General features: G+C 37.8%; 1 protein-coding gene across 4 annotated transcripts in view; it reads left to right on the top strand.

The window, feature by feature from the left end:
* Window positions 1-25,818, top strand: part of CASP8 (caspase 8) — a 41,591-nt gene that overhangs the window by 2,436 nt on the left and 13,337 nt on the right. For 2 of the 4 annotated variants that reach the window (XM_020970896.2, XM_020970903.2), the window contains exon 2: window positions 19,296-19,625. In XM_020970896.2, the coding sequence (XP_020826555.1) occupies window positions 19,330-19,625 (296 nt within the window). In that variant the 5' untranslated portion in view covers window positions 19,296-19,329. Of the gene's footprint in view, window positions 1-17,773; window positions 17,881-19,295; window positions 19,626-25,818 lie in introns of those variants that run through there. The other 2 variants (XM_020970890.2, XM_078147566.1) reach the window with 2 other exon arrangements.

Genomic DNA, 25,818 nt, shown 5'->3' with positions numbered 1-25,818 from the left:
TTGTGTGACTTGCTCATTTTCTTGGGACTTAGTGGCCTGGAAGATCTCATCTACTTCTCGAAATCCATCATTCGGGACAGCTAGGTGGTGCAGTATATAGAGCACAGGCCTTGGAGTCAGGAGGACCTGAGTTCAAATCCGGCCTCAGACACATAACACTCACTAGCTGTGTGACTTTGGACAAGTCACTTATCCCCAGTTGCCTCACCAAAAAAAAAAAATCTATCATTCTATGAAAGTGAAAGAACCAATGAGTGGATCTGCATAAAGCATCAAAGTACTGTAGGCACTTACGAAATACATGTGTCAGTCTGCCAGAAACAGTTTTTAAGGAAACAAAAAATTATTGATCTGTATCCAAACCCTTTCTAGCATGGAGAGGGATGTTGAAACTAGCATAGTCCCCATGCACTCTGACATGAATCTGCCCCCAAAAAGATTACTAGTAACTTGTATACCTAGGGAATCTTGACCAAGGGAAAGATAGCTTGTGTTGAAATTCCATCCTATTCTCTGAGTAACACTGATTAATATCCATTGATTTAAAAATATTTATTAATTCATTCATTTAAAGATAACAAATCATTACATGTTAACATAAATAATATTTTAATGAAATTAGCTATTTTCCAAAACAAAAAAAAATTAATGATCAGAATGGCATTGTTTTGCATAGTTTTGTGAATCTCTTTAATATATGTCTTAATGAAGTATAGCTGAATTCTCATATCTGGAGTTAATATTCCATCTGGTCTTGGGGACTTTTCCTTAGGGAGCTCAATGATGGCTTGATCAATTTCTTTTTCTAAAATACATTTTTTAAAGTATTTTATTTCCTCTTCTGTTAATCTGGGCAATTGCTATTTTTGTAATTATTCATCCATTTCACTTAGATTGTCAGATTTTTTGGCATATAATTGGGCAGAATGGCTCCTAATAATTGCTTAATTTTGTCTTCATTGGTGGTGCATTCACTATTTTCATTTTTGATACTGGGAATTTGGTTTTCTTCTTTCTTTTTTAAAATAAAATTCATCAATTATTTATCTATTTTATTGTTGTTTTTTTTTTTATAAAACCAGCTCCTAGCTTTATTTATTACTTCAGTAGTTTTCTTACTTTCAACTTTAGGATTTCCAATTTGGTGCTTAATTAGGGTTTTAAAATTTGTTGTCTTCTTACCTTTTTTAATTACATGCTCAACTCATTGATCTGCTCTTTCTCTGCTTTATTGATGTAAGCGTTTAGAGATAAAAAAAAAAAATTTCCCTAAGTACTGCTTTGGCTGTATCCCATAAATTTTAGTATGTTGTCTCATTGTTATTCTCTTTATTGAAATTATTTATTGTTTCTATGATTTGTTCTTTGACCCACTCATTCTTTAGGATAAGATTATTTAGTTTTCAATTAATTTTTATTCTATGTTTTCACAGTCCCTTATTGAATGTATTTTAATTGGATCATGGTCTGAAAAGGATGCATTTAATATTTCTGATTTTCTACATTTGTTTGTGAGGTTTTTATGCTCTAATGGTCAATTTTTGTGAAAGTTGCTGTGTATAGCTGAGAAAAAGGTATACTCCTTTCTATTCCAATTCCACTTTTCTCTGGAGGTCTATCATAGCTGACTTTTTTTTTTTTGGTTTGTTTAGGCAGTTGGGGTTAAGTGACTTGCCCAGGGTCACACAACTAGTAAGTGTCAAGTGTTTGATCTAAGGCCAGGTTTGAACTCAGAACCTCCTGACTTCAGGGCCGGTACCCTCTACTGTGCCACCTAGCTGCCTTTTTCTAAAATTATATTCATCTCCTTAATTTCTTTCTTGTTTATTTTATAATTAGATTTATCTAGTTCTGAGAGGAGAAATTTGAGGTCCCCTAGTAGTATAGTTTTATTGTCCATGTCTTCCTTTAACTTTTCCTTTAAGATTTGGTGCATATATGTTTATTATTAGTATTACTTCATTGTCTATGGTAACTTTTAGCAAAATATAATTTCCTTGCTTATCTCTTTTAATTAGATCTAATTTTGCTTTTGCTTTGTCTGAGATCATGATTGGTACCCCTGCTTTTTTTTTTAACCTTAGCCAAATCCCCCTTATTTTTACCCTGTTGTGTGTCTCTCTGTTTCAAGTGTGTTTCTTGTAAACAACATATTGTTGGATTCTGGTTTTTAAATCCATTATGCCCTCCATTTCCATTTTATGGGTGAGTTCATTCCATTCTCATTCTCAGTTATGATAATTAAGTTTTCCCCTTCATCCATTTCTCCCCCTGTTTATCCTTCTATCTCTTTTTCTTTTTCACCTTGTCCCTCCTCAAAAGTCTGTTTTGCTTCTGACCACTACCTCCCTTAATTCACCCCTCCCTCTATCAGCACCCCCTCCTTTCCTGCTTCCTTGTAGGGTATGATAGATTTCTATACCCAACTGAGTGTATATGTTATTCCCTCTTTGAGCCAATTCTGATGAGACTATGGTTCAAGTGCTTCCCCTCACCTTCCTCACTTCCCCTCCATTATAAAAGCTTCCTTTCATACCTCCTTTATGTGACATAATTTTTCCAATTGTTCCTTTCTTTTCCCCCTTTTTTCAGTGCATCCTTCTTTCTCACCCCTTATTTTTATATGTTGAAATCATCTCATCATTGTCATCTCACACCCATGCCCTCTGTCTATGTATATGCCTTCTAACCTGCTCTACTAGTTACAATTATTCTCTTCCCATCTAGGAATGTAAACATTTTAACCTTATTGATTCCCTTTTGATTTCTCTTTCATGTTTACCTTTTCAATGCTTCTCTTGAATCTTGTATTTGAAAGTCAAATTTTCTATTCAGCTCTGGTCTTTTCATCAGGAATGCTTGAAAGTCCTCTACTTCATTAAATATCTGTTTTTTCCCCTGAAGGATTATATTCAGTTTTGCTAGATAGGTTATTTTTGTTTGTGATCCTAATTCCTTTACCTTCCATAATTTCATATTCCAAGCCTTCTGATTCTTCAATGTGGAAGCTGCTAAATCTTATGTGATCCTGACTGTGGCTCCACAGTATTTGAATGGTTTCTTTTTGGCTGCTTGCAATATTTTCTCCTTGACCTTGGAACTCTGGAATTTGGCTATAAATATTCCTGGGAGTTTTCATTTTGGGATCTCTTCTAGGAGGTGATAGGTGGATTCTTTCAATTTCTATTTTACCTTCTGGTTTTAGGATATCAGGGCAGTTTTCCTTAGGCTCTTTTTTTAAAATCATGACTTTCAGGTAGTCCAATAATTCTTAAATTATCTCTCTTTGGTCTATTTTCTAGGTCAGTTGTTTTTCCAATGAGATATTTCACATTTTTCCCTATTTTTAATTCTTTTGATTTTGCTTTTTTGTTTCTTAGTGTCTCATGGATCTATTAGCTTCTACTTAGCCAGTTCTAATTTTTAAGGAATTATTTTTTTCAGTGAGCTTTTGTACCTCTTTTTCCATTTGGTCAATTCAACTGGTCAAAGCATTCCTCTCTTCAGTGGATTTTTGTGTCTCTTTCACCATTTGGCCAATTTTGTTTTTTAAGATATTCTTTTCTTCAATTTTTTTTAACCAAGCTATTCACTCTCTTTTCATAATTTTCTTGCATCACTCTCATTTCTTTCCCCAATTTTTCCTCTACCTGTTTTATTTGATTTTTTAAATCCTTTTTGAGTTCTAGGAATTCTTCTTGGGATTATATCCAATTCATATTTTTTTTCTTTGAGGCTTTGCTTATAGTTTGACATCATTGTCTTCTTCTGGGCTTGTGTCTGGATAGTCTCTGTCACCATAGTAACTTTCTATGATCAGGTTCTTTTTGTTGTTGTTGTTTGCTCATTTTTTTCTGCCTAATTTTTGACTTTTAACTTTATATTGAAATTGGGCTTTGCTCCTGGGGTAGGGGGCACTGTTCCAAGCTTCAGGCCTTTTGTACTACTTTTTTCAGAGTTAGCTCTGGGGGGTATGGGGTGGGGTCTATAGATTTTCAGTGCTTCCAAGGTGGTATGATCTAAGGTGTGGTTGATGCCCTCCTGGCCTGTTCTCTGCTCTTTATCCAAGAAGGGAATCTTGTTCCCCTGTAGCTACCAGCACTAGCATTCTTCCTGGCCCTGAGCCCTGGACTAGGTCCTTTGCTCTCCTGCAGCCACAATTACTAGTGCTCCCCTCTGTCTTGGAATTGAGACCAGGGTCCCCACTCCCCTGTGAGCGACCACAAGCACTCCTCTTCATCCTGGAACTGCAGTCAGGGTTCTTGCTACCCTGTGGCCACAATTGCTATTGCCCCTTTTGGCCCTGGGACTTTGACTGGGAACCACATTTGGACAATGCAACAGGGACCTGAACCCAACCAGCAAAGGATCCCTTGCATTCTCCTTCCAACTAGTTGTCTAGTCCTGCCCTCAGCCATGGGCTGAGAGTTCCCAAAGTTGCTGCCACCGCCATGCAGTTGCCTTCAAGGCCTGATGCTGGTGCCGTGCAGGGTGTGCTGTACTCCAGGCCTGACCACCATCCCGTTGAGATGGACCTTTTCTGCTCACCTCCTAAGTTGTCTTGGGCTGGAAAATTGTTAAATCCAACATTTTGTTTGTTCTGCCTCTCCAGAATTTGATTTGAGTCATTATTTTTTATTTATTAAAAAATTTTTTTTTAGGCAATTGGGGTTACATGACTTGCCCAGGGTCACACAGCTAGTAAGTGTCAAGTGTTTGGTCTGAGATCGGATTTGAGCTCAGGTCCTCCTGACTTCAGGGCCAGGCTTTATCCACTGCACCACCTAGCTGCCCCTTTGAGTCATTATTTTAGGGAGAGCTTGGCTGAGTGCTTCTCTGTGCCACCATCTTGGTTCCACCTACCCCGTATGTCAGTATTTTAAAGCCAGCCTAATTTTTTTCTGGTTCTGGGTTATAAGTATTTACTATGGATTCAGTTTGAAGCATATTACAAGTTTTAGACATTTTTAAAGATGAGGATTCAACAAATTAAATTAAATTTTTAGAAAGGTAAAGATAAGTCTAATTATTGTAATGGTTCTAGTCTAGACAGCCTAAATTTTTGTTCTACTTTCTGAGCAATGTAGCCACCTTTGGAAATTTCAGGAAAACAGAAAAGTCACCAGAAACCATCAAGTAATTTACCTCTCAGCATGTGCTTAAATATAGAGCGGTTAAATTAAAAAAAAATGTGCAAGTGGCTACAACAAGGTATTAAAATTACCTTTGAGGGGAAGAAAGTAAAATTACCTTTGGAATATTTTTTTTTAGCACCAAATCTAGCATCATAGTTGATGATTTCAGCAGACGTGTTGAAGGGAACGCTGGCTGGCTGTGCTCACATGTGTCGTACATGTTTCCAACAAGCTAATGTTGCGTCACCCTATCATGAATTCCATGTGGCTATGTGGAAGGTTTCATGTGGTTCTGTATCGATTTTGAAGCTGAAGACTCTCTTCCCCAGTTCATGTCACACAGAGAACTTAATTTAAAAAACAAATCTAGACAATTCTGATGCTAATGACAATAAATAACTAACAGAAATGACTATGAAGAACTTTACAAATAGAAAATGCCTCATGATATGAAGCTTTAGCCCAAGGATTTAAATTTAAATATAGAATGACAGGTGTTTTCCTCATACATTTTGCCATTGGCACTAAATATTTGTCCAATCAGAACAGTAGAATGAAACTGATTAGAATCATGCTGATTTCATTTCACCATATGCATTTTGTTTTTAAAATGCATTTTGATGATGCCTTATCTCTGCATCACATTCATTTCTCACCCCTTCCTCTACCTTGTCACATAGAAAATTAAATAAAAATGTCTGATACATAGATCATGTGTCAAAAAGCAAATAGTAAACTGTCTACTTCTCTTTCATAAAGAATGAGACAAGTTTTATTATCTCTTCTCTAGGACCTTCACTGGTTTTGCCGTTACTCAGAGTTCAGCTTTGTTTTAGTGATTTTTCCCCTACTTACGTTGTTATAGTCATCATGTTTATTGCTTTCCTTGCTCTTCCTATTTCACTGTGTATCAGTTAATCCATATCTTTCCAGATGGGAGTGCTTGTACACATCTGTAATCCCTGCTACTAGTGGAGGCTGAGATTGGTGGATTGCTTGAGTTCAGGAGTTCTGAGTGTCGTTGGGCTAAGGCCTATCTGGTGTCTACACTAAATCCCGCATCAATATGGAAGTGGTGGTGGAAGTGGTGCTGCCTGGCTAGGAAACAGAGTAGGTTAGAACTTCTGTGCAATCCCAAGTGACTGCTATAATTTCAGCCTGGGTGAGATAAGGATACTCAGTCTTAAAAAGAAATAAATAAAAATAAACTACCCCACAAAACTAAAAAAACAAAATAAAATTCCATATATCTTTCCATGTTGATCTGAATTCTTATTTGTCATTTCTTCCTGCATAATAATATTCCATCACATTTTAATATCATAATTGTTTTTTTCTTCTGCCGGTCATTCCCCAATCATTGGGCACTTAATATGTTTCCAGCTGTTTGCTACCCGTGAGTGCTGCTATCAGTATTTTGGTACATATTAGACATTTGTTTCAGTCTTTGAATTTTTTATAGTTTTTTTGAATTGTTGGATATACAGTTTAGTCATTTTTCTTTTATAGACAAATAGACAGTTTAGTCATTTTTCTTTTACAATTCCAAACTGAAATTCAAAATAGTTGGAACACTTTGCAGCTTCCCCAGTAGTGCACTAGCATGCCCCTCTTGCCACAGCTCCTCCATATAATTATTGTTCCCATATTTTTCATCTTTGCCAGTTTGTACAGTGTGTGTGAATAAAACCTTAGTTATTTTAATTTGTATTTCTTTTTACTATTTGTCATTTAGAGCATGCTTTCATATGGTCATTTCCAGTTTGTAGTTCTACTTTTGAAAAGTAATTTCATATCCTTTGACCATTTCTCTATATTTGAATGGCCATTGGTGTCATGTATCTTTTGTCAATTCCCTTTATATTTTAGGTATCAGATTTTTATGGGTAATATTGGATACAGATATAGGTACAGTGTCAAAATGGTGGAATCAAAGATCACAACCTCTAAACTTTCCCCAAAACCTCCTCTATAAAATGACCACAGAAAAACGCCAAACCAAATTCTGAGTGGGAAAGCCAAGAAAAAAATCAGTGAGTGATTTTTCCAGGACGTATTATGAAGACAGAAGGAGAGGTCTGTGGACACTGGGATGGAGGCTGGCTGGGAGTGAGGCATGAAGTGGCACTAGCTGTGGTCTGCTGCACAGCATGGGGAGCAGTGCCCAGCAGTACCCAGGGAAAGTCAGGGGATTGAACACTTGGTCAGAAAGTGATACCAGAGGACTTCTGTAGTAGCCCAAGGTGCAGGATAGGTGCCATTTGTCAGCTCTGTTGCTCATTACCCAGTTCTAGGTGGAGAGGAGAGGTCACAGTCATGAGGGAGTAGGAGCCTCTACTTGTGTAAGGACCAGAGAGAGCACAGACCAAGAGGGCAGGAGCCAGATCTCTCTCTCTCTCTCTCTCTCTCTCTCTCTCTCTCTCTCTCTCGATTTCACCATATTGAAAGCACCAAAAATCTACAGGCCCCCAGACTGAGCTGTGAAAGGAGCAGAAGCACACAAAAGACAGAAGCTCAGGTCAGTTATCCCTATTGCAGATGAGCAGAGCCCAACTTTAACATGGAGTCTGAAGTCAAGAAATAGACTGGAAAAATAAGCAAACAACAGAAAAAAAAAAGAAAGAAAGAAACAGGCCATAAAAAACTACTATGACAGGAAAGCAAAAGACAAACTCAGAAGAAGACAATGATGTGAAAACAGCTATAAGCGAAGCCTTAAAGAAAAAGAAATGCAGATTGGACACAAGTCCAGTGAGAATTCCTGGAAGAACTTTAAAAAAAGAAGTAAGAAAAGAGCAAAAAAGTGATTCTTAAAATCAATAAGAATAGTAGAGGAAAGTTGGGAAAAGACATGAGAGCTATACAAGAAAATTACAAAAAAGAGAATTAACAGCTTCGTAAAAGAAGTACAAAAATACTGAAGAAAATAACTGCTTAAAAATCTGAATTGGACAAATGCTAAAAGAGATACAAAACCACAGTGAAGGTAATATTGGGTACACATATTTTGGGCCAGGTTGTGAAGGGCTTTAAAAGCTAAACAGAAGAATTAATTTTTATCCTAGAGTCAACGGGCAGCCATTAGAGTTAAATGACTAGAATTTGTAAAAGAGACTCCAGGCTCCATATTGATTACATTCTCCATAACAAAACTTACCCCTTATAGCAGAACTCCTCTCAAAGCCCTTAATAATTTCATATTTTCTCAAATCTCCTATCAAAATCTGCTGTCAGGAAAAGATCTGAAAGTCATTTACACTAAGTGCCAGTTTGTCAACTTAAATCCCTACCCCCAATGGCTATCTGCATTTTAATATCAATCAATCAACTAGCATTTATTAAGCACTTAGTATGTCCCATATACTGTCTTAAGCACTTGAAATACAAAGAAAGGCACAAACATGGCCCTTACTTTCAGGGACCTCATAGTCTAAAGGGGGAGAAGACGTGTCAACAACTATGTACATATAAGATCTATACTGTGTAAATGGAAAGTGATTTTAGAGGCCATAAGAGGAGGAAGGATAGGAAAGGTCTGCTGACAATCATATACTTCAATACTTATAAGAAATGGAGAACTCAGGGATATAGTATTTCCTGCCACTAATTTGTCTCACAATCCACCAGACCTCCACAAAATTCCCCCTCCAGTGTCTCATTGTAGTATGGAGGTTGCTCTGGGTTTCCAAAGTCTGTGGTGGCAGTGTGCAAGGTTTTGGAATGATTCTACCAATGTGGAATGATTTTGAATATGTGTGTGAAGGATAACCTGTGTCTTCTGGTCAAGTAATAGTCTACCTAACAACAGAGACATTTATGACCTGAAAATTGGATACTAAGTGCTCAATTTTTTTAGTTTAGGGAGACACATAAAACAGGCGTCAAATGTCCTTATTTAAATGAGTAGTTTTATGTCAGAGCTTTGCTCTGAAATTTCTGTGTGATCCTGAGCAAAGTACTAAGTCTCAGTTTCTTTAGCTGTATATGGGTGAGCTTGACTGGGAGCTGCTTTGAAAAACTGTGCCAGTTAGCCCTTTTATTTGGAGCATAGTTATATAGGACTGGGATAATCAGTTTAATCCCTGCAGCTAGGTGGCTCAGTGGATATAGTACTGGGCTTGTAATCATAATCAGTAAGACTCATCTTCCTGAGTTCAAATTTGGCCTCACACACTTATTAGCTGGGTGACCCTGGGCAAGTCACTTAACCCTGTTTGCCTCAATTTCCTCATCTGTAAAAAAAGCTGTAGGAGGAAATGGCACTCCAGTGTCTTTACCAAGAAAACCCCAAATGGGGTCATGAACAGTCAAAAATGACTGAAAAATAACTGAATGTCTACTCCATTAGATTGTAAACTCCTTGAAGCAGGGGCTGTCTTTTGCCCCTTTTTGTATCCCCAGCATTTAGTACATTTAGCACATAGTAGATGTTTAATAATTTTAAAAAATTAATTCAGGTGAAAATGACATACCTTGGCAACAGAATGGATATATGTGGGGGCGGGAGGAAAGGGGAGCATCAAAGATAGTGAAGAATCAGGAATGACTCCTAGGTTCTGAGCTTGTGGGATTAGAAGGATATGTTGCCATAAACAGCAATTGAGAAAGTAGGAGTGGGGGAAGGCTTTAGAAGGAAAGATAATGAATTATGTTTAATTTAAGATGGACATCCAGTTTGAAATGTCTGAAGGGCATTTGGAGATTGGGTCAGGAAAAGTAGATTTGAGAATCATCAGCATAGAAAAGGCAATTAATTCTAAGGGAGCCGAACAGATCACTAAATAAAGTGGTCTAGAGGGAGAAGACTTACATGGTTGTTGACTGATTGAAGATTCACACTTAAAAATGGAAAAAGAAAGAAAGAGTGGGATCCGAGGAGGTACAATTTACTACAGCTGGTAATGGATTTGCTTAGAGTGGTGAGTGGGGAAAAGAGAAAAAAAAAGTAGGTTGCGTATAAGCAATGAAAGAAAAAGGAGGAACACATTTAGGGCAAATTACACATTGAATTCTTTTTCAGATAAGGTGAAGCTGGAAATATCCTCTTAGCAGTTAGAGACTTGAGTTTAGAATTCAGAGACTGGTCAGGACTGGAAGCACAGATCTAGGACGTGGAAATCCTCAGTGGAATGTATAGTCCTTGAGGACAGAGACTGCTTTTAAAATTTGTTTTTGTCCCCTTAGATAGATAGCCAGGTTAAAAAAAAAGAGATATAGATAGGTAGATAGAAAAAGCATATGTTAATGTGTCACTGGGGATCCAGATACGAGAAAGCAAGTTTCTGAAGAAAGAAGTTTCTAAAGTCAAGAAGCTGGCTACCATTGGTCTAATGTGATAAGGAAAATAAGAAGGAAAAAAAGACTGAAAGTACTGATGGGGTACAAAAGAGTGCTTGAGACAGATGGAGCAAGCTAGGAGATAAGATGCAGGATGTGACCAGCCGGAAAAGTGATCAAAGAAGACTATGCATTGAAGCCCCCACCATGGATTTCTGATTCTTGGAAATCCCCATTGAGGATTGAGAAAAAGCCATTAGATCTGGTGATTAAGAAATCACTGGTGATAATTCCCCTCTGACTGTGATTTTCTTGGGGGCTAATCTGAAAGTGTCTCAGACTCTTCTCACAATGGGCAATTCATAGTTCACCAACCTAGGTCTCTGGCCCATTTGACTTTTGGGTAGTAAGAACCGGCCCTGCCTGAATGCCGTGCCTTGGACTTGATAGAGTGTTACAGAGCTCTCATCCACACAGTTTACTGTTCTGGTGACCAATCTCATTCCTTCTGTTCCTCAGTTCTCTCATCCAGCACCAGCAATTCAAAGCCTGTTTTTGCTAGCACCTAGGTTGCGACACTGGCTGGCTTTTATTTCCGAAGGGCTGTTGCCAAGTTTGCAGTTGTGGCCTGAGCAAAATTCTGAAGTCTGGAGCCAGGGTTTCCACTGCATTGTAAAGAGAAGGGGTGGGCCAGAAAATAGAGGTGATTTTGAAGTACGCTTCCATCCTGTTCTTGGGTCTGCTGGTACCACCTGGCTGCCAACAGCGTGGGAAGTCATTGGAGGGTAACTGAATGAGTTCGGGACGAGTGAGTGTTAGTTCCTAGGTCTGTTTGGTTTTTTTTTTTAAACTTTCTTTTAGATTCTTGATGTCCTAGTCCTAAGTCATGGAGATAGTGGAAGTTGCTTTATCTTTGGTACCTAATTTCTGTTTCTGAGAGGTTTGAGAAGTCATGGGAATCAGAGAAAATGTGGAACCCGCTATTTTATTGCTCACACGACCCTGAATTATCACCAGTGATTTCTTAATCACCAGATCTAATGGCTTTTTCCTCAATCCTCAGCCTTCTTGACCTTTCTGTAGTCTTTGACACTGCATCCCTCTCTGCAGTGTCAAAGAGGAGAGGAGAGAGGAAAACCCAGAGAATATGATGCCTCTGGAGCTAACAAAAGGACAGAACAACCCCTAGATGAGGGGCTTGTCAACAGTATTAAAACTGTGGAGAGGGGATGAGAAACCAGAAAAAATAATTTGTTTTGGTGATTAGGTCATATATGTGACTTAGAGTGCATGTTAAATTAGGGCCAGGAATTTTTATACGTCGGAGGCTAGCACTGTGAAAGGCATCTTTAGTAGGGTATAGGATGGAATGGTTAGTACCCTGAGGGGATAAGGGACAGAAACCCTAGGGCATCATGAGATTGATTCTAGGGAGTCTTACCCTTGGGGAGAATGCCTCTAGGGAGAAGTATGCTATCTGTTAGCTTCTTACTTTAACTAATTTTTAAAATAACTCTAATTAGGTGCTTAATGGCAAGTGTTTCTTGACACTTAGCCTCCAACAAATTTAATGACTGGGGTTGGGGGTGGGGTGGGAGTGCTGTGGTAGCTCTTGCAACAAACAGGAACCTCTCCTCCCCTACGCCCCATCTTCCTTCAGAAGAAGAACCCCAAAAAGCACCACGACAGAATGTTAGAACTGGAAGGGACCTTAAAGCATCATTCAGTTCAATTCTTTCATTTTTCGGGGTAGGAAACTGAGGCCTCAGAAAGGGATGTGACTTGTCAAAGGGCACAGAGAAAGGCTCTTTTTCAATTCTTACTAAAATTGAGACTGAGCTGTGGTGGAGTCAAATGGAGTCCAAACTTCAAAAGATTGTAAAAGCTGCAAAGAACCTTAGAAACTCTTGTTCAACCCCCTCGTTTTACATATGAAGAAAGGGAGGTTCAGAGAGGAAATAGCTTGCCTGGTATGACTGAGTAAGTAAGTGTCAGAGCAGGGACTAGACCTTGTATCTCCTGATGTCCAACTCAGCTCTTTTTTAGCCTGCTGATATTTTACAGGGGCCTTCTGTAAAAGTCGTCCACTGGTACGAAGCAGTACCTTTCAAGTGTAGGAGAATGTTATTTCCTCTACGAGGAAAGAAATGCTTAAAACACAGATGATTCAAGCATGCACTAATATTCTTTTTGTGTGTGTGAGGCAATTGGGGTTAAGTGACTTGCCCAAGGTCACACAGCTAGTGTCAAGTGTCTGAGGCTGAATTTGAACTCAGGTCCTCTGGACTCCAAGGCCAAGTGCTCTATCCACTGTACCACCTAGCTGCCCCATGTGCTAATATTCTTAAAACATGAAGCACTTTGTGAGAGTGTTGAAGAGATAGTTCACATTCACCTAGGAGTTGTGCTATTCAAGAAACTGATAATAAAAATAGCCAACATTTCTATAGCACATACTATGTGCCAGGCATTGTGCTAAGGCCTTTTAATTTGATCCTCCCAACAACTCTACAAGGTAGCTGATATTATTATCCCTGTTTTAAAGTTGAGGAAACTGAAGCAAATAGAAGATGAGTGACTCTAGGGGCGTGCAAGCTAAGTGTCTGAGGCAGAATTTGAACTTGGGTCTTCCTGACTCCAAGCCTAGCACTTCATCTGCTGTGCCACCTAGTTTGCTGCCAAGTGCCGACAAGCCACATGTCTGGAATTTTTAGTCCTTCAGCTGCAGAATTCTCCTGGTGCTTTCTCCTGGCAGCAAGGGGTGCATTTCTTCTGAAAAGATCTGCATTCCTGGCAATCATTTCCAGCTGCTTTTTAGCACTTAGGAACTTCTGACTTCAGGGACTCCTAAAAGTAGAACCATAGTTAGAAACGTCCAACTCTCAGAGTCACTACTCAGTCACCTGTGCTTAGGGAAAGAAAAGCAAAGCAGAAGAGGCAGTCAGAGATTTGAGGTTCGGTGCCAGGCTTGCCCAGTCCATCTGTCTGTCAATAATTGTGCCAGGCTCAGAACTGAGTGTACATACAAAAGGTTCAAATGGACCTACTCTTTCATCCTTGGTATGGAAGGAGGCAAGAACTGCTTTAAGACTCTAGGGGTAGAGATTCCCTCCATGAGCCTTTTGCATTCAAAATACTTTTTTTTTTTTTGGTTATGCTGAGATAGGCCAAAAGGCAATACTTTGCTTAGAAATGGAGAGAAAAAGGAGCAGTTTGATGGCACAGTGGATAAAGCACTGGATGTGGAGTCAGGAGGACCTGAGTTCAAATCTGGCTTCAGACACATGATACTCACTAGCTGTGTGACCCTGGGCAGGCCACTTAACCCCAGTTGCCTCAAAAAAAAAAAAAAGGGAGAGGAAAAGGCCTCTCTATACCAGGAATTTTTGGAAGCAGTCTTATGAAGCCAATGTATGGATAAGGACTGGGAACTCTTTGGCCAGTCCTCTCCATAACATGCCTCTCAATCAGTAAACATGATGCATCCCACTAGTTGAAATGTCAGTGTCTTGAGTGCTTGACTATTTCACTTTGGTATTTCTATTCTCAACACCCTGGTGCATTACCTGGCAGGTTATAGGTACCTAACGAAAACTTGGTGATTGATTGAAAAAGCATTTGGGAATATAACCATTATTCAATGACAACTGCTGTGGATTGCTGTTTTGTGGGTTTGAATATCTTATCTCTCACACAGTAAATTCCATCTGGATCTGATTACTTTAAAATTTCATATGAAAAAACTAGAAGTAAAAGGAACAGTGCAAAGAAGAACATTTTTATAAAAGAAATAAAAGAAAGCATCAGAGACAAAATTGATAGGTGTGACTATGCAAAGATAAAATAATTTGATATGATAAAAAGAAATTGATCAATAATTAAAAGATAAGAAACAGATTGGAAAAATACTTGTAGGAAACACATCAGACAAAGGTTTGAAATCTAGAATCAGGAAATGATACATATCTACAAAAGCAATATATATAAACTTGGACAAGTCAGTTAATCTTTATTAGCCTCAGTTTTCTTAGCTGTAAAATGAGGGGAGCGAACCAGATGAAGTTCCTTCCAGGTCTGAATTTATGAAGTAAGAACTATGGACATATTTTTAAATTTTCTTCCTCCCTCTTCTACTTTTCACCTCTTGCTCTGGGAACTGTCAGTCTTTTAGTCTATTATTTCCATCTATTTCTGTGATTTCCTAGACTAAAACACTCTTTCCTGGATGCTACTCCCTCTTATTCTCCCCTATTAAAATATAAATTCCTTGGAGCAGAGACTTTCCCTGTTTTGTATTTGTATTCCCAGGACTTAGCACAGTGCCTGGAATATAGGAAATGCTTGACTAATTTTTTCATTCATTCAAAAGACATTAATAGATTATTTTCTTTCTTTTTCAAAATAACTATTTTCTTGATGCTCTTTTTTTTTTAAAAGCATTACTATCACTTCCCAATGACTCCTAATCCTGCCAATACAATCAATCTTCCCTTGTAAAAAGTACCTACAGGCAGGCAACACAAATCATCACATTGTAAAATATAGTTCTCATTTTATACCAGTAGCCAGTCCATGGTTTCTCTTCTGAAAGCAAGAGGTATACTTCATCTTCAGCCTTCTGAAATTGTAATAAGCTACATTGAATGGATCATTTTCAAAAGTGGAAATACAAAAAATTTGTGACCACATAATGAGATGTTCAATTTCCCTAATGATCAGAGAAATACACTTTCAACGTTCCTTTTTAAAATTTTGTGTTCCAAATTCTGTTTCTTTCTCTAGCCACTCCCTAACCCATTGAGAAAGCAAGCAATATGATATGAATTATACGTAGGAAGTCACACAAAACATATTTCTATATTTGTTACATTGCAAAAAAAAAAGGGCAAGAAAAAGAAAGAAAGTGAAAAACAGTATCTTCAATCTGCACTCAGAAATCATCAGTTCTCTCTCTGGATGTGGCTAGCACTTTTCATCATGAGTCTTTTGGAATTGTTGTGGATCATTGTATTTATCAGATTAACTAAGTCTTTCACCTTTGATTATCCTTATAATATTGCTGTTACTGTGTACAGTATTCTGATTCTGCTCACTTCCCTTTGCATCAGTTCACATAAGTCTTCCCAGGTTCTTCTGAAACCATCCTATTCATCATTTCTTATAGCACAATTATATTCCATCATAATCACATATCACAATTTGTCTAGCTATTCTCCAATTGATGGATATTCCCTCAATTTCCAATGTTGTCTCATTGTTGTCATTCTTTTTAACAAAATTGTTAATTGTTACTATTATTTGTTCTTTGACCTCCTCATTCTAGGATTAGACTGATTTGTTTCCAACTAATTTTTAATCTATGCTTCCAAGGCCCTTTATTGAATGTAATTTTTATTGCATTATGGAACAAAAAGGGTACATTTAATATTTCTGCTTTTCTGCATTTGTTTGTGAAGTTTTTGTGCCCTAATGCTTTGTTGTTTTGTAAAGGTACCATATACAGCTGAGGAAAAAGGCATACCCCTTCTTTTTCCATTCAATTTTCTCCAGAAGTCTATCATATCTAACTTTTCTGAAATTCTATTCATCTCTTTAACTTCTTTCTTATTTATTTAATGGTTAGATTTATCTAGTTCTGAGAGGGGGTAGTTTGAGGTTCCTTACTAATATGGTTTTATGTAGTTGCCACACCTCCAAGGCCCACAGCTGGTGTTGTCAACATTCTTTACTCCCAGCCAGTCCCTGTCCCAGTGTAACAGACCTCTCCTTCCAACCTTCTAAGTTGTCTTTGGTTAGAAAAATGTCTCATACCATCCTTTCATTGGCTATGCTGCTAAAGAATTTGTTTTATTATTTTAAAGTTGTTTGGAAGGGAATGTTAGGAGAGTTTGGCTGGAATGCTCCCTCTATGCTGCCATTTTGGCTCTGCCTTAGAAATGTGTTAAAATAATTATTAATAATAATTATCATCAATATAATAACAATCCCATTTATATGGCTTATGGTTATAATTGTTAATATAATTATAACCATAACTATAATAATAATAATTAATAATTTAAAATATTTTATTGGTAACTTTTATTTTTTACATCACCAGAATTTCTCCAAATAGCCCTTTCTCCTCCCCCATCCCAGAGAACCATCTTAAAGAAAAATAGTAATTTTTAAAGAGAAAGGTGGAAAAAAAAGAAAAAAGACGGAGATGAGACATAATCAGAAAAACCAAATCAATACTTTGAAAAAGTCTAGATAAGGAGCACTCAATGAAAATATTCCTTTTCCCAGGACAGATTGATACCTCCCTGTTCTGCCCCTTCTAGTCTTATAGAGTTGCCCGAGTCATTAAAAAGTGAAATAATTTGCCCAGAGTCCCAGGCCAATATGTGTCAAGGGACTAACTTGAATCTAGGTCCTCCTGACTCTGAGGTCAGTTCTCTAGCCATTATACCACACTGCCTCTCATGCTACAAAACCTCCTGTTGTCAGGGGAAGAACAAGAAAGTTGGTTTTAAACCCAGTCTGGCACCTAGTAGGAGCTTAAAAATACTTGCTTGCCTAATTAATTAAGGGAATTAATTATGGTATAATTATGGTTGAATTAATTCAGCTTGAATTAATTATAGTACATTAATATAATGGAATATTTGGTGACATAAAATGACAAATATATAAAATAGAAGGAAAAAGAGAAAGACCTACAGGAAATGATACAAAATGAAATGAATGGAATCAGAACATTAAGTAAAACTGTGTTTTTTTTAAAGAAAAAAGTCAAAGGTGATAGAACTTTAAATCAATTTGAAAAGGTACCCAGCACAAATCCATTTTTTGCCTCTTGTTTGTTAATTTGTTTCTTTGGACTTTGTTAAAGGCTTGTAAGTGATATTTCATTCATTTGATTTGGTCATTTATCTTTGCTGAGAGTTATTACATTAATAATACAAATATTTTTAAAAAGGGGGGGAGTTGAATGCGTGCAATGTGCTATAGCTGAATGAAAGAGTGAAAATGGGTCTGCTGTGTGTGTGTGTGTGTGTGTGTGTGTGTGTGTGTGTGTGTGTAAAAACTTCTGACACAAGATGTTGAAAACTCTTGGGCCCCCCCCAAGAACAGTTCAAAGTGAGCTAAGGTGGTCAGAGGGAATGTTTTGGGGCTTTATGTGTGTATTATTTTTCCTAAAACAATTATGTATGAGGAGGAATGCATGCCTGAGTGAGTCCAGAAAAGCCTTGGAGAAACACTGATTTTGCTGAACCAGGAAAAAGTCTTGGTAACGAGTAGGGCAAACCCACTAACTGTCCTAAGATGACTATTTCACATTCAGGATGTTTCATCATACAGGAAGTCACTGGTTAGACTGTACTGCAGCTTTTCAATTAATCTGTATTTTTTGCCGGCTTTAGAGGTGCTCAGCCCTTTCTCCGAACTGCTGCATTTATGAGAAAGCCTGAAATTATTTCTTGGGGTAAGATCCTATTGGGTGAAGCTTTTTTCTTCTGACTTCTCAGGTTTGGTGAGGGCAAACACCCTCATCCCTTGTGGTGGTGGTGGAGGGGGTAAAGGGGTGGCATTAGCTTCACTTTTAATCAAACATATATGAAGTGTCAGAAACCCTGGAAATCTATTCAATTCTAACTTAGGTTGCTTTGGAAAGGGATTTGGACGTTGTAGACAAGTTCAGATCTTTGATTTACAACTCACTGTACTGGTATAGGACTTAGTACAAACACCCCGTTGGTTAACCCACTTCACCTCAGAACTTTTGGGCTCAAGCAGTTTACCAGCCTTAGTGTCCCCAGTAGCAGGGATTCTAAGCATGCACTACCATGCCTGGCTATTTATAGGATTCTAAAAGATTCAAGTGCAGTATGTTATTATAGGCTTGGATGCAATCTTGATGAAAGTTTGCATGATCCATGTATGTTGGATTCTTTTGAGGTGTGGCTGATCTGATCATAGATTAAAGAGTGAAGCATATTTTCAGTACTCTTTTTGGTAAAGCAGTCGAGGTTAAGTGACTTGCCCAGTGTCACACAGCTAGTGTGAAGTGTTTGAGGTTAGATTTGAACTCAGGTCCTCCTGACTTCAGGGCCAGTGCTGTATCCACTGCGCCACCTAGCTGCCCCCCTCAGTGCTCTTTTCTAACTTGCAATTACGGACATAATATTGCAGGCATTCTGGACATTATATTTCTACTAATAACAACTCACATTTGCATTGCACTTTAAGGTTTTCAAAGCACTTTACATACAATATATTGTTTGATACTCTCATCGATGCTGTGAAATATTCTTGTCCCCATTTCATACATGAGGAAATCTGGGCTCAGAGGTCTTGCAAGGTGGTCTGCTCAAGATCACACTGCTAGTAAGTGGATTTGAACCCAGGTCTTCTGAACACGAGTGCTTATTTTGCCTTGCTATGATTTGCCCCATTAAAATGACTAACTTTTAAAAGACATGATCCTTGCCTCCTAGGTATTTAAAGTCTAGTTGAGGGGAAAAGATGGAAAAGTCAAGTAATCATGTAAAGTCCCTTCTGACTTTAAGTCAAAAAGAGGTGCTATAGGAAAACAGAGAAGAAGAAGATGAACGTGCATTAGAATGATTTGGGAATACCTAGTTCAGTATTCATTCCATTCATTTGCCTAACATTTATCAAGCAATAACTATGTGGTAAGTGCTTTGGGATATTCAAAGATGGTACTGATCCTCATGGCTGTTATAGTCTAGTTGGGAAGAGTAACTTTAAGTTCATTCTGTTTAAGAAAGTACAGACGTTGAATGTGGGGAATACCTTCTCTGAACAAGAAAGAGACTGTAGGCTGTATGCAGCTAAGAGTTTATCAGCTTCAACTAAAATAAAGGTTTCTTTTCCCAGGTTAGAAGTGTACCTTTCTAATTTTCTGATAAGCATGGACTTCCACACAGTTCTGTACAACGTTGCAGAGGAAATAGACAGTCGAGATCTTGTTGGTCTGAAATTCCTCTGCTTGGATCATATCCCATTGAAGAAGCAGGAATTTATCAAGGATGCCGTGGGGTTGTTCAAAATACTGGAGGAAAAGGGTTTGTTGGAGGAGGACAATCTGTTCTTCTTGAAGGAACTGTTGTACCGCGATAACCGAATGGATCTCCTAAAGCTCCTGAACACTAACCAACAGGAGGTGGAGTGTCAAATCCAAACCACAGCCCAGATTTCTTCCTATAGGTAGGTGGCACTTTAATACTATGATTTTTGAAATGAGTGTTATTTGGATGCAATTTTCTTGTAGGCAGGTTTAACTTTGTACATAGGTTAAATAGATGGCCACTTTAAATGACATCAATATATGTAAAACCTTTGTAAACATTAATGTGCTATATAAACATTACTAATAATGATGTGATGATCTCAAGGGCATGGGAAAAGCTCCCACTCCCACCTCCCTAGCCCCTGAAGGAAAGGATGCTTCTCACCTGTTCTCAGATGCCTAAAATTCCTTTAAGGGAAGCAAAGCCTTTCTTTATTTTTTGAATTCAATTTTATTTTACTTTCAGTTCTGAATTTTCTACCTCTTACCTTCCCTTCACCCATCCATTGAGAAAGTAGGAAAAAACAAAACCTGTTACATATATATAGTTAAGCAAAACAAATTCCCACATTATCCATGTTAAAAAAAAAAAGACTTCTGAGTCCATCAGCTCTCTTCTCTGGAGGTAGGGTAGTATGTTTCATTATGGGTCCTCTGGAATTGTGATTGGTTTGATTATGTTGATCGAATCCCAAAACTTTTCATTTCACAATTAGAAATATAACTCTTGAAATCCAAATACCCCTGGGAGAAGTGAGGCATTGATAAATTTACACCGAAGTATATTTGGTTGTGGTATTTGTTCTCGGTAGGTTTGAATTTGCAAATTACATCGGACAGATAGATAGAGGCCAGGTATTTTTCTCCTAGAGATTACAATTACAATTACATTGACTGGTACCAGGGGTGACAAATGATTTGTTTTCTTGATTTGAGGATTTCTTTGTAGAATAGTTATGCGAAAGGCACTTTGGGGTAAAGCACAGAAAGGATCACATGAGAGAAATGCTTAGCAAACTTTAAAATGGTATACAAATTTATGGCCAGACATCATCATCATCATCATCATCATCATTCATATTTTGGATGTCAGATTTTTATCAGAAAATTTCATTACAAAGTTTCTCTAGCTCTGCTTTTTCTTTTTATTCTAGATATATTGCTTTTTGCTGTGCAGAAGTTATTTTTAATAAAAATCATCTGTTTTTTCTCTTGCATTGCTTTCTGTCAAATGCCTAGAAAACTTACACATTTTCACAATTACAATACATATTCCTTCCATTAGTTTCTAATTTAATTTTTTATATTTGGATTATTAAACCATTTGAATTTTACTGTTCTACATGGATAGAATGTCAATTTTCCTCATGTTTTGCTATCCAGTTTTCCTAATTTCTTTTCTCAAATAATGGGTTCTATTCTAGAGTTTTGTAATCTTGAAATTATGCAGCACTTTTCCCCCTCATTTTAAAAAATCCATTTTCAAGTAGTTTTGACAATTAGTGATTTATAGTAGAATTCGATATCTGAATTTTTGAATCCCCAGTTCTCTCCATTTTTTATTTCTCTTTAATGTTCTTATCCTTTTAATTTTCTTGTGAATTTTACACTTTACTTAATTCTACAGTTGCCCACTGGTGTTGTTATTGCAATTAATTTGTATATGTTGCTTTACCTGCAACCCATTAATTGGGATATGTTTTATTTAAATTGCTTTTGGGATTTGTTTTTTGTTTTTGTTTGATCAGACCAATGATTACTTGGTGTTGAATATTCTCTCTCTCTCTTTCTCTCTCATTATAGTTTCTATAATTTGAATTTATCCCAAGCATAATTAATCAAATCAATTTTTTTCTTTCCTTTGTTAATTACTTTTTTTTTGCATTTAGGTTTGCAAATGTAATATTTTAAATTTCTGTTTATATATCTTTTATATATGCTCCTTATAGATAGAGTGCAATAATTTTTCATAAAACTGTGCATGGTACCTGTCATAATAGATACTTAATAAATGTTTATTGATTGACTGATAAATGCATCTATACTTGAATAAAAATATTTCCTACACTTCTCATTTAGTTTTTACCACATAGCTATACAATCCAATTTCTTCAGCACTCCTCACATCTTAAAATTCTTTCATGCTTATATATTTGTTTGATTTATCATATTCCATTAGTGGGGTATTGAAATATTTCCCTTAGTTTTTCTGTCTAGTTATTTTTTTGTACCTATAGTAGCTAAAATTTTTATAGTTCTTGTTATAAAATTTTCAAAGTGTTTTATATACCATTTGACCTTCACAATGACCCAGTGAGATAGGTGTTATTATTATCCCTTTTTTTAATAGCTAAAGAAAGTGAAGTTAAGTGACTTGCCTAGGGTCACACATTCTAGTAAGTACCTGAGGCAGTGTTTGAATTCAAGTCTTTCTGACTCAAGTCCAAAGCTTTATCTACTACTCAGCTAATTTTTCTTTTATCAATTTATTCTCTGTTCCATTAGGCAGACAGATATTTAAAACTGATATTCTTTCAATGTCAATGCCACTTCAAGGATGATATATTGTTCCCTTCTTTATCTCTTTTAATCTTTTTAATTTGAATTCAGTCTCCTCTAGATGCCATGGTCACAAATTTTAATTTTTTGGCTATAGCCAAAGCATGGTTAATTTAAGCCCATTCCCATGTTTTAATTCCCTGTTAGGCTTTATATATCTGCTTTAGGCATGTTTCTATAGCTTTTAACAGGGGAATTAAATCCATTTTATTCAAAGTTATAGAATTATTATATTTGGATTATCAGCTGCCATGGGATAGGACAGGACTGGACTTCTGATTTTGTTAGTGTAGGAGACTTTCGGTGGGGGAATTCCATGTCCTGAATAAGATTATGTGCCTACTCTAAAATTTCTTATCTTAGAGCAGAGGTGGGGAACCTGCAGCCTCAAAGCCACATGTGTCCCTCTAGGTCTTCAAGTGCAGCCCTTTGACTACATCCAAACTTCACAGAACAAATCCCCATAATAAAAGGATTTGTTCTTTAGCCTTTGGACTCAGTCAAAAAGCCACACCCAAGGACCTAGAAGGTCACTGAGAGGTTCAATGGGTTGCCCAAAGGACTTGAAGCCAGTCTTCTTGACTTTGACTCTGTCTACTCCACCCTGCTGCCTCATATTGGTTACCATACTCTAACAGGGGTGGGGACCTGTGGCCTTGAGGCCCTCTAGGGGGTCCTCTGGGTCCTCAAGTGTGAATCCAAACATCAGAGAACAAATCCCCTTACAGATTAGGGATTAGGCCTCATGGCCTCATGTTCCCCACCCCTGCTCTAGTATATTATTAATATTTTCAGAAAGGAATCTACATCACTGGTACAAATCCTATCAACATTAGTACATAAAAACAATACTAAACATAGTTACTATATTTTCGCTATTAACTCTAAATTTTTCCAAAAATTTTACTTCCCTATCAGCCTTGCTCTGAGAGATAAATGTATCATAGATTTATAATTGAGATATCATCTAGCCTAATGCTTTCACTTTATAGGTAAGGAAATTGAGGCCTAGTGATAGTAAATGACTTTCCCAAGGTCATACAGGTAATAAGCAGCAGAATCAAGATTTGAACCCATGCCCTATAATTATAAAACCTACGCTCTTGTCACTATATCATGTTGCCTTGGGTGGGTGGGTGGGGAACAAATGAAGTCAGTCCCCTCATTTCTGTACCCTGATTTTGGGGAGCTTATGCATAGAAGATCAATAAGATTTTAATTTTGCTCAAGAGCCCTCAGCTGAGACAAAGTCATGACAATTCAAACAGCCAGTCTGAAAATGGCAGCTGCATAGGTGGAGCTTATCTGTGCCTCAAAAGCCAGCCATGCTGGCCGCTTCCTGTCTGAGGAACCACGCTTGAAATGGCTCCTGATCGTCTGCCTATGTGCTTTCCTCCCTGCTCTCTTCCTTCACATTTCATTTTCCTCAAGGGCCTCTCCTCCCTTTTCACTCTAGATGAGTGAAGAAAATCGGCTGTCTTTTCAAATCAGAGCAATCTCACTTGTCTCAGGGGCTGGTGTAGATGAGTATTGGGAATTTTCTGATTTCCAAGTCCCGGCTAAAGTAGTAACAGAATAAGGACTCAGATAGGGTGACCAAGGCTCTGCCCAGAGGCTGACATCCCAGGGAGTGAGATTCCCAGCCCTCCAGACGATTATGCTTCCCGGCCCAATCATTCCTCTTCTTTACTAGGCACGAGGCTGCCATTCCCCGGGGTTGCCTAGCCACCACAGCCCTCTTTCAAGGACTTTCCCACCAGGGTAGGGCAGATTACATTCCTTTATCCCAGGATGAGTCGCCTATCCCGGGCCCGACATGGGACATCTGAGGTCAGCGGCAAAGTATGCCTGGGGTTGGCCGTGCCGGCTGTCACAGGCACTCTCTCCCACCCTGTTGAGTGGGTTTCTTAAGACAATAACAAGACTCAATTAACATCAATTAACAAGCATTTTACAAGTGCCTTCTATGTGCCAACCACTGTATGAAGCTTTTCGGGGTGGATACCAAGACAAAAATGAAGTAGTCATTGTCTTTAAGGAGTTTATATTGTACTGGGGTAGGGGTAGAGAAGAGAATAAAACACATTCGTTTTCAAGGCTATTGAAATGATCTAGGTGAGAAGAGAACAGGGACTGAATGAAGATGTTTTTGGTGTGAAGAAGAGGGACTGATGGGAGAAATGTAGAAGAGGGAGAAATGATGAGTCTAGGCAACTGACTGGATATAGTGGAAGGGGGAATGAGTCAGAGTGAAAATGAAACAGCCTATACATCCTGACAACTAGAGGTGAAACAGAAAAAGATAAAAGTTATACATAAGAACTCAAAAAGGCACATCAGTCTGGAATGATTTAATTTAAAGACAAATGGCCCTGCACACTTCCTCATGGCCTCTGGGTGCTACATTATTCATAATACTATAATAGTTATGGCAGTGATGATGAGAGAGCAGTTAAGAAAATGTGAAATAATACACTTCCCTGCCTTCTTAATAGTACAATAGCAGTCTTCTTGGTATGATTTAAAAATTCTTCTCTGAAGCGGTTATTTTTTCATTCAAAGTTGGCGTTTTGTGGTAAGTTTCATACCTTGAACAGTATTTGTCAGTTACAGTGTGGTTTTTTCACAATTCATATCAAATAATTTACTAAGAGCAGGTCTTGATGATAGGGAAGAGCAGAGAGGTGGCAAAGGCTCTCAAGCCCTCAAGCCAATGATTGAAAGAAAACAAAAAAGAGACAAGGAGCATCAGAAGGGGGAAACTAAAGGCATTGAAGAAGTTAATTTCCCAGGTCGCTATTTTGCCTTTAGCCAGCTCTGTTTGCCTATCTCAATCTGTAGTATATTTTTTAAATTTTCATGACTTTTTAGCACAACAGCTGGCATGTGTTAAGTAATTAATTAATAATGTTTCATTCTCTTATGAATAGCCAGCCTAATTTGGAGTTGAATATCAGTAGAATTTGGCTTGCTTAAACATTAAATAAATTCAAAAATCAGATTGTAGGTACTTATGGATAAAGATAATTCCAAGCACAGGGAGTTTATTAGTTAAGCCTGATCGAGAAACAGGAACCTCTGAATTTAGAGAATTAGATGAGGGGTCCAATGCAATCTAATCCAACAAGACTTCATTAAACTGTTGGGTTCCATCTTCTGTCTGTTATCTTAGCCCTCCTGAAAGCTTGGCTCCCCAGATTGGATGCATTGTGACTAAGGCCTAACAACCCGCCGATATAAGACATCGTGTAGCATTTTGCAGGCTTCACAAATATATGCTTCAGTCTTCTTAATTTCCAAAATGTGAAGACAAATCAAACTGTGAACATATGGTGGTAGTAATCAATCATTTGGGCAACAAGCATTTATTAAGCTCCTATGATGAATCAGTCATTGTGCTAGACAATGGGGACACACATACAGAAAATATGAAATAATCCCCAACATCTGGGAGCTGGCTTGCTCCTGATTTGTAACTACTTCTTCAAAAAGTAGGTAATTTTTTATCTTTGTGGGTACTTCTACCAAGGAAGACGGTAACCTCAGCTACACCTGAGGGGAGAGAGTTTTCTTAGTGCTTGGTAAAGAGCATCCTGAAACTTAGCTGGGCTGGTCCTCAAATGACAGTCCATTGCTGGTCCCATACTTAACCTGAACTTGGAACTTTTCCAGCTTTCTAGGGCCCATCAGAGTTTTTCATGGTCTTTAAGATGGCAAGGTCAGGATATGGCCAATATGGGAATTGTTTTGCTTGACAATCCACATTTGCTG

This window comes from Phascolarctos cinereus, unplaced genomic scaffold, assembly GCF_003287225.1.
Source record: "Phascolarctos cinereus isolate Bilbo 61053 unplaced genomic scaffold, phaCin_HiC Scaffold_7;HRSCAF=346, whole genome shotgun sequence".
NCBI lineage: Eukaryota > Metazoa > Chordata > Mammalia > Diprotodontia > Phascolarctidae > Phascolarctos > Phascolarctos cinereus.
Note: the sequence above shows the minus strand (reverse complement) of the source record. Positions and strands in the feature narration are given on the sequence as shown.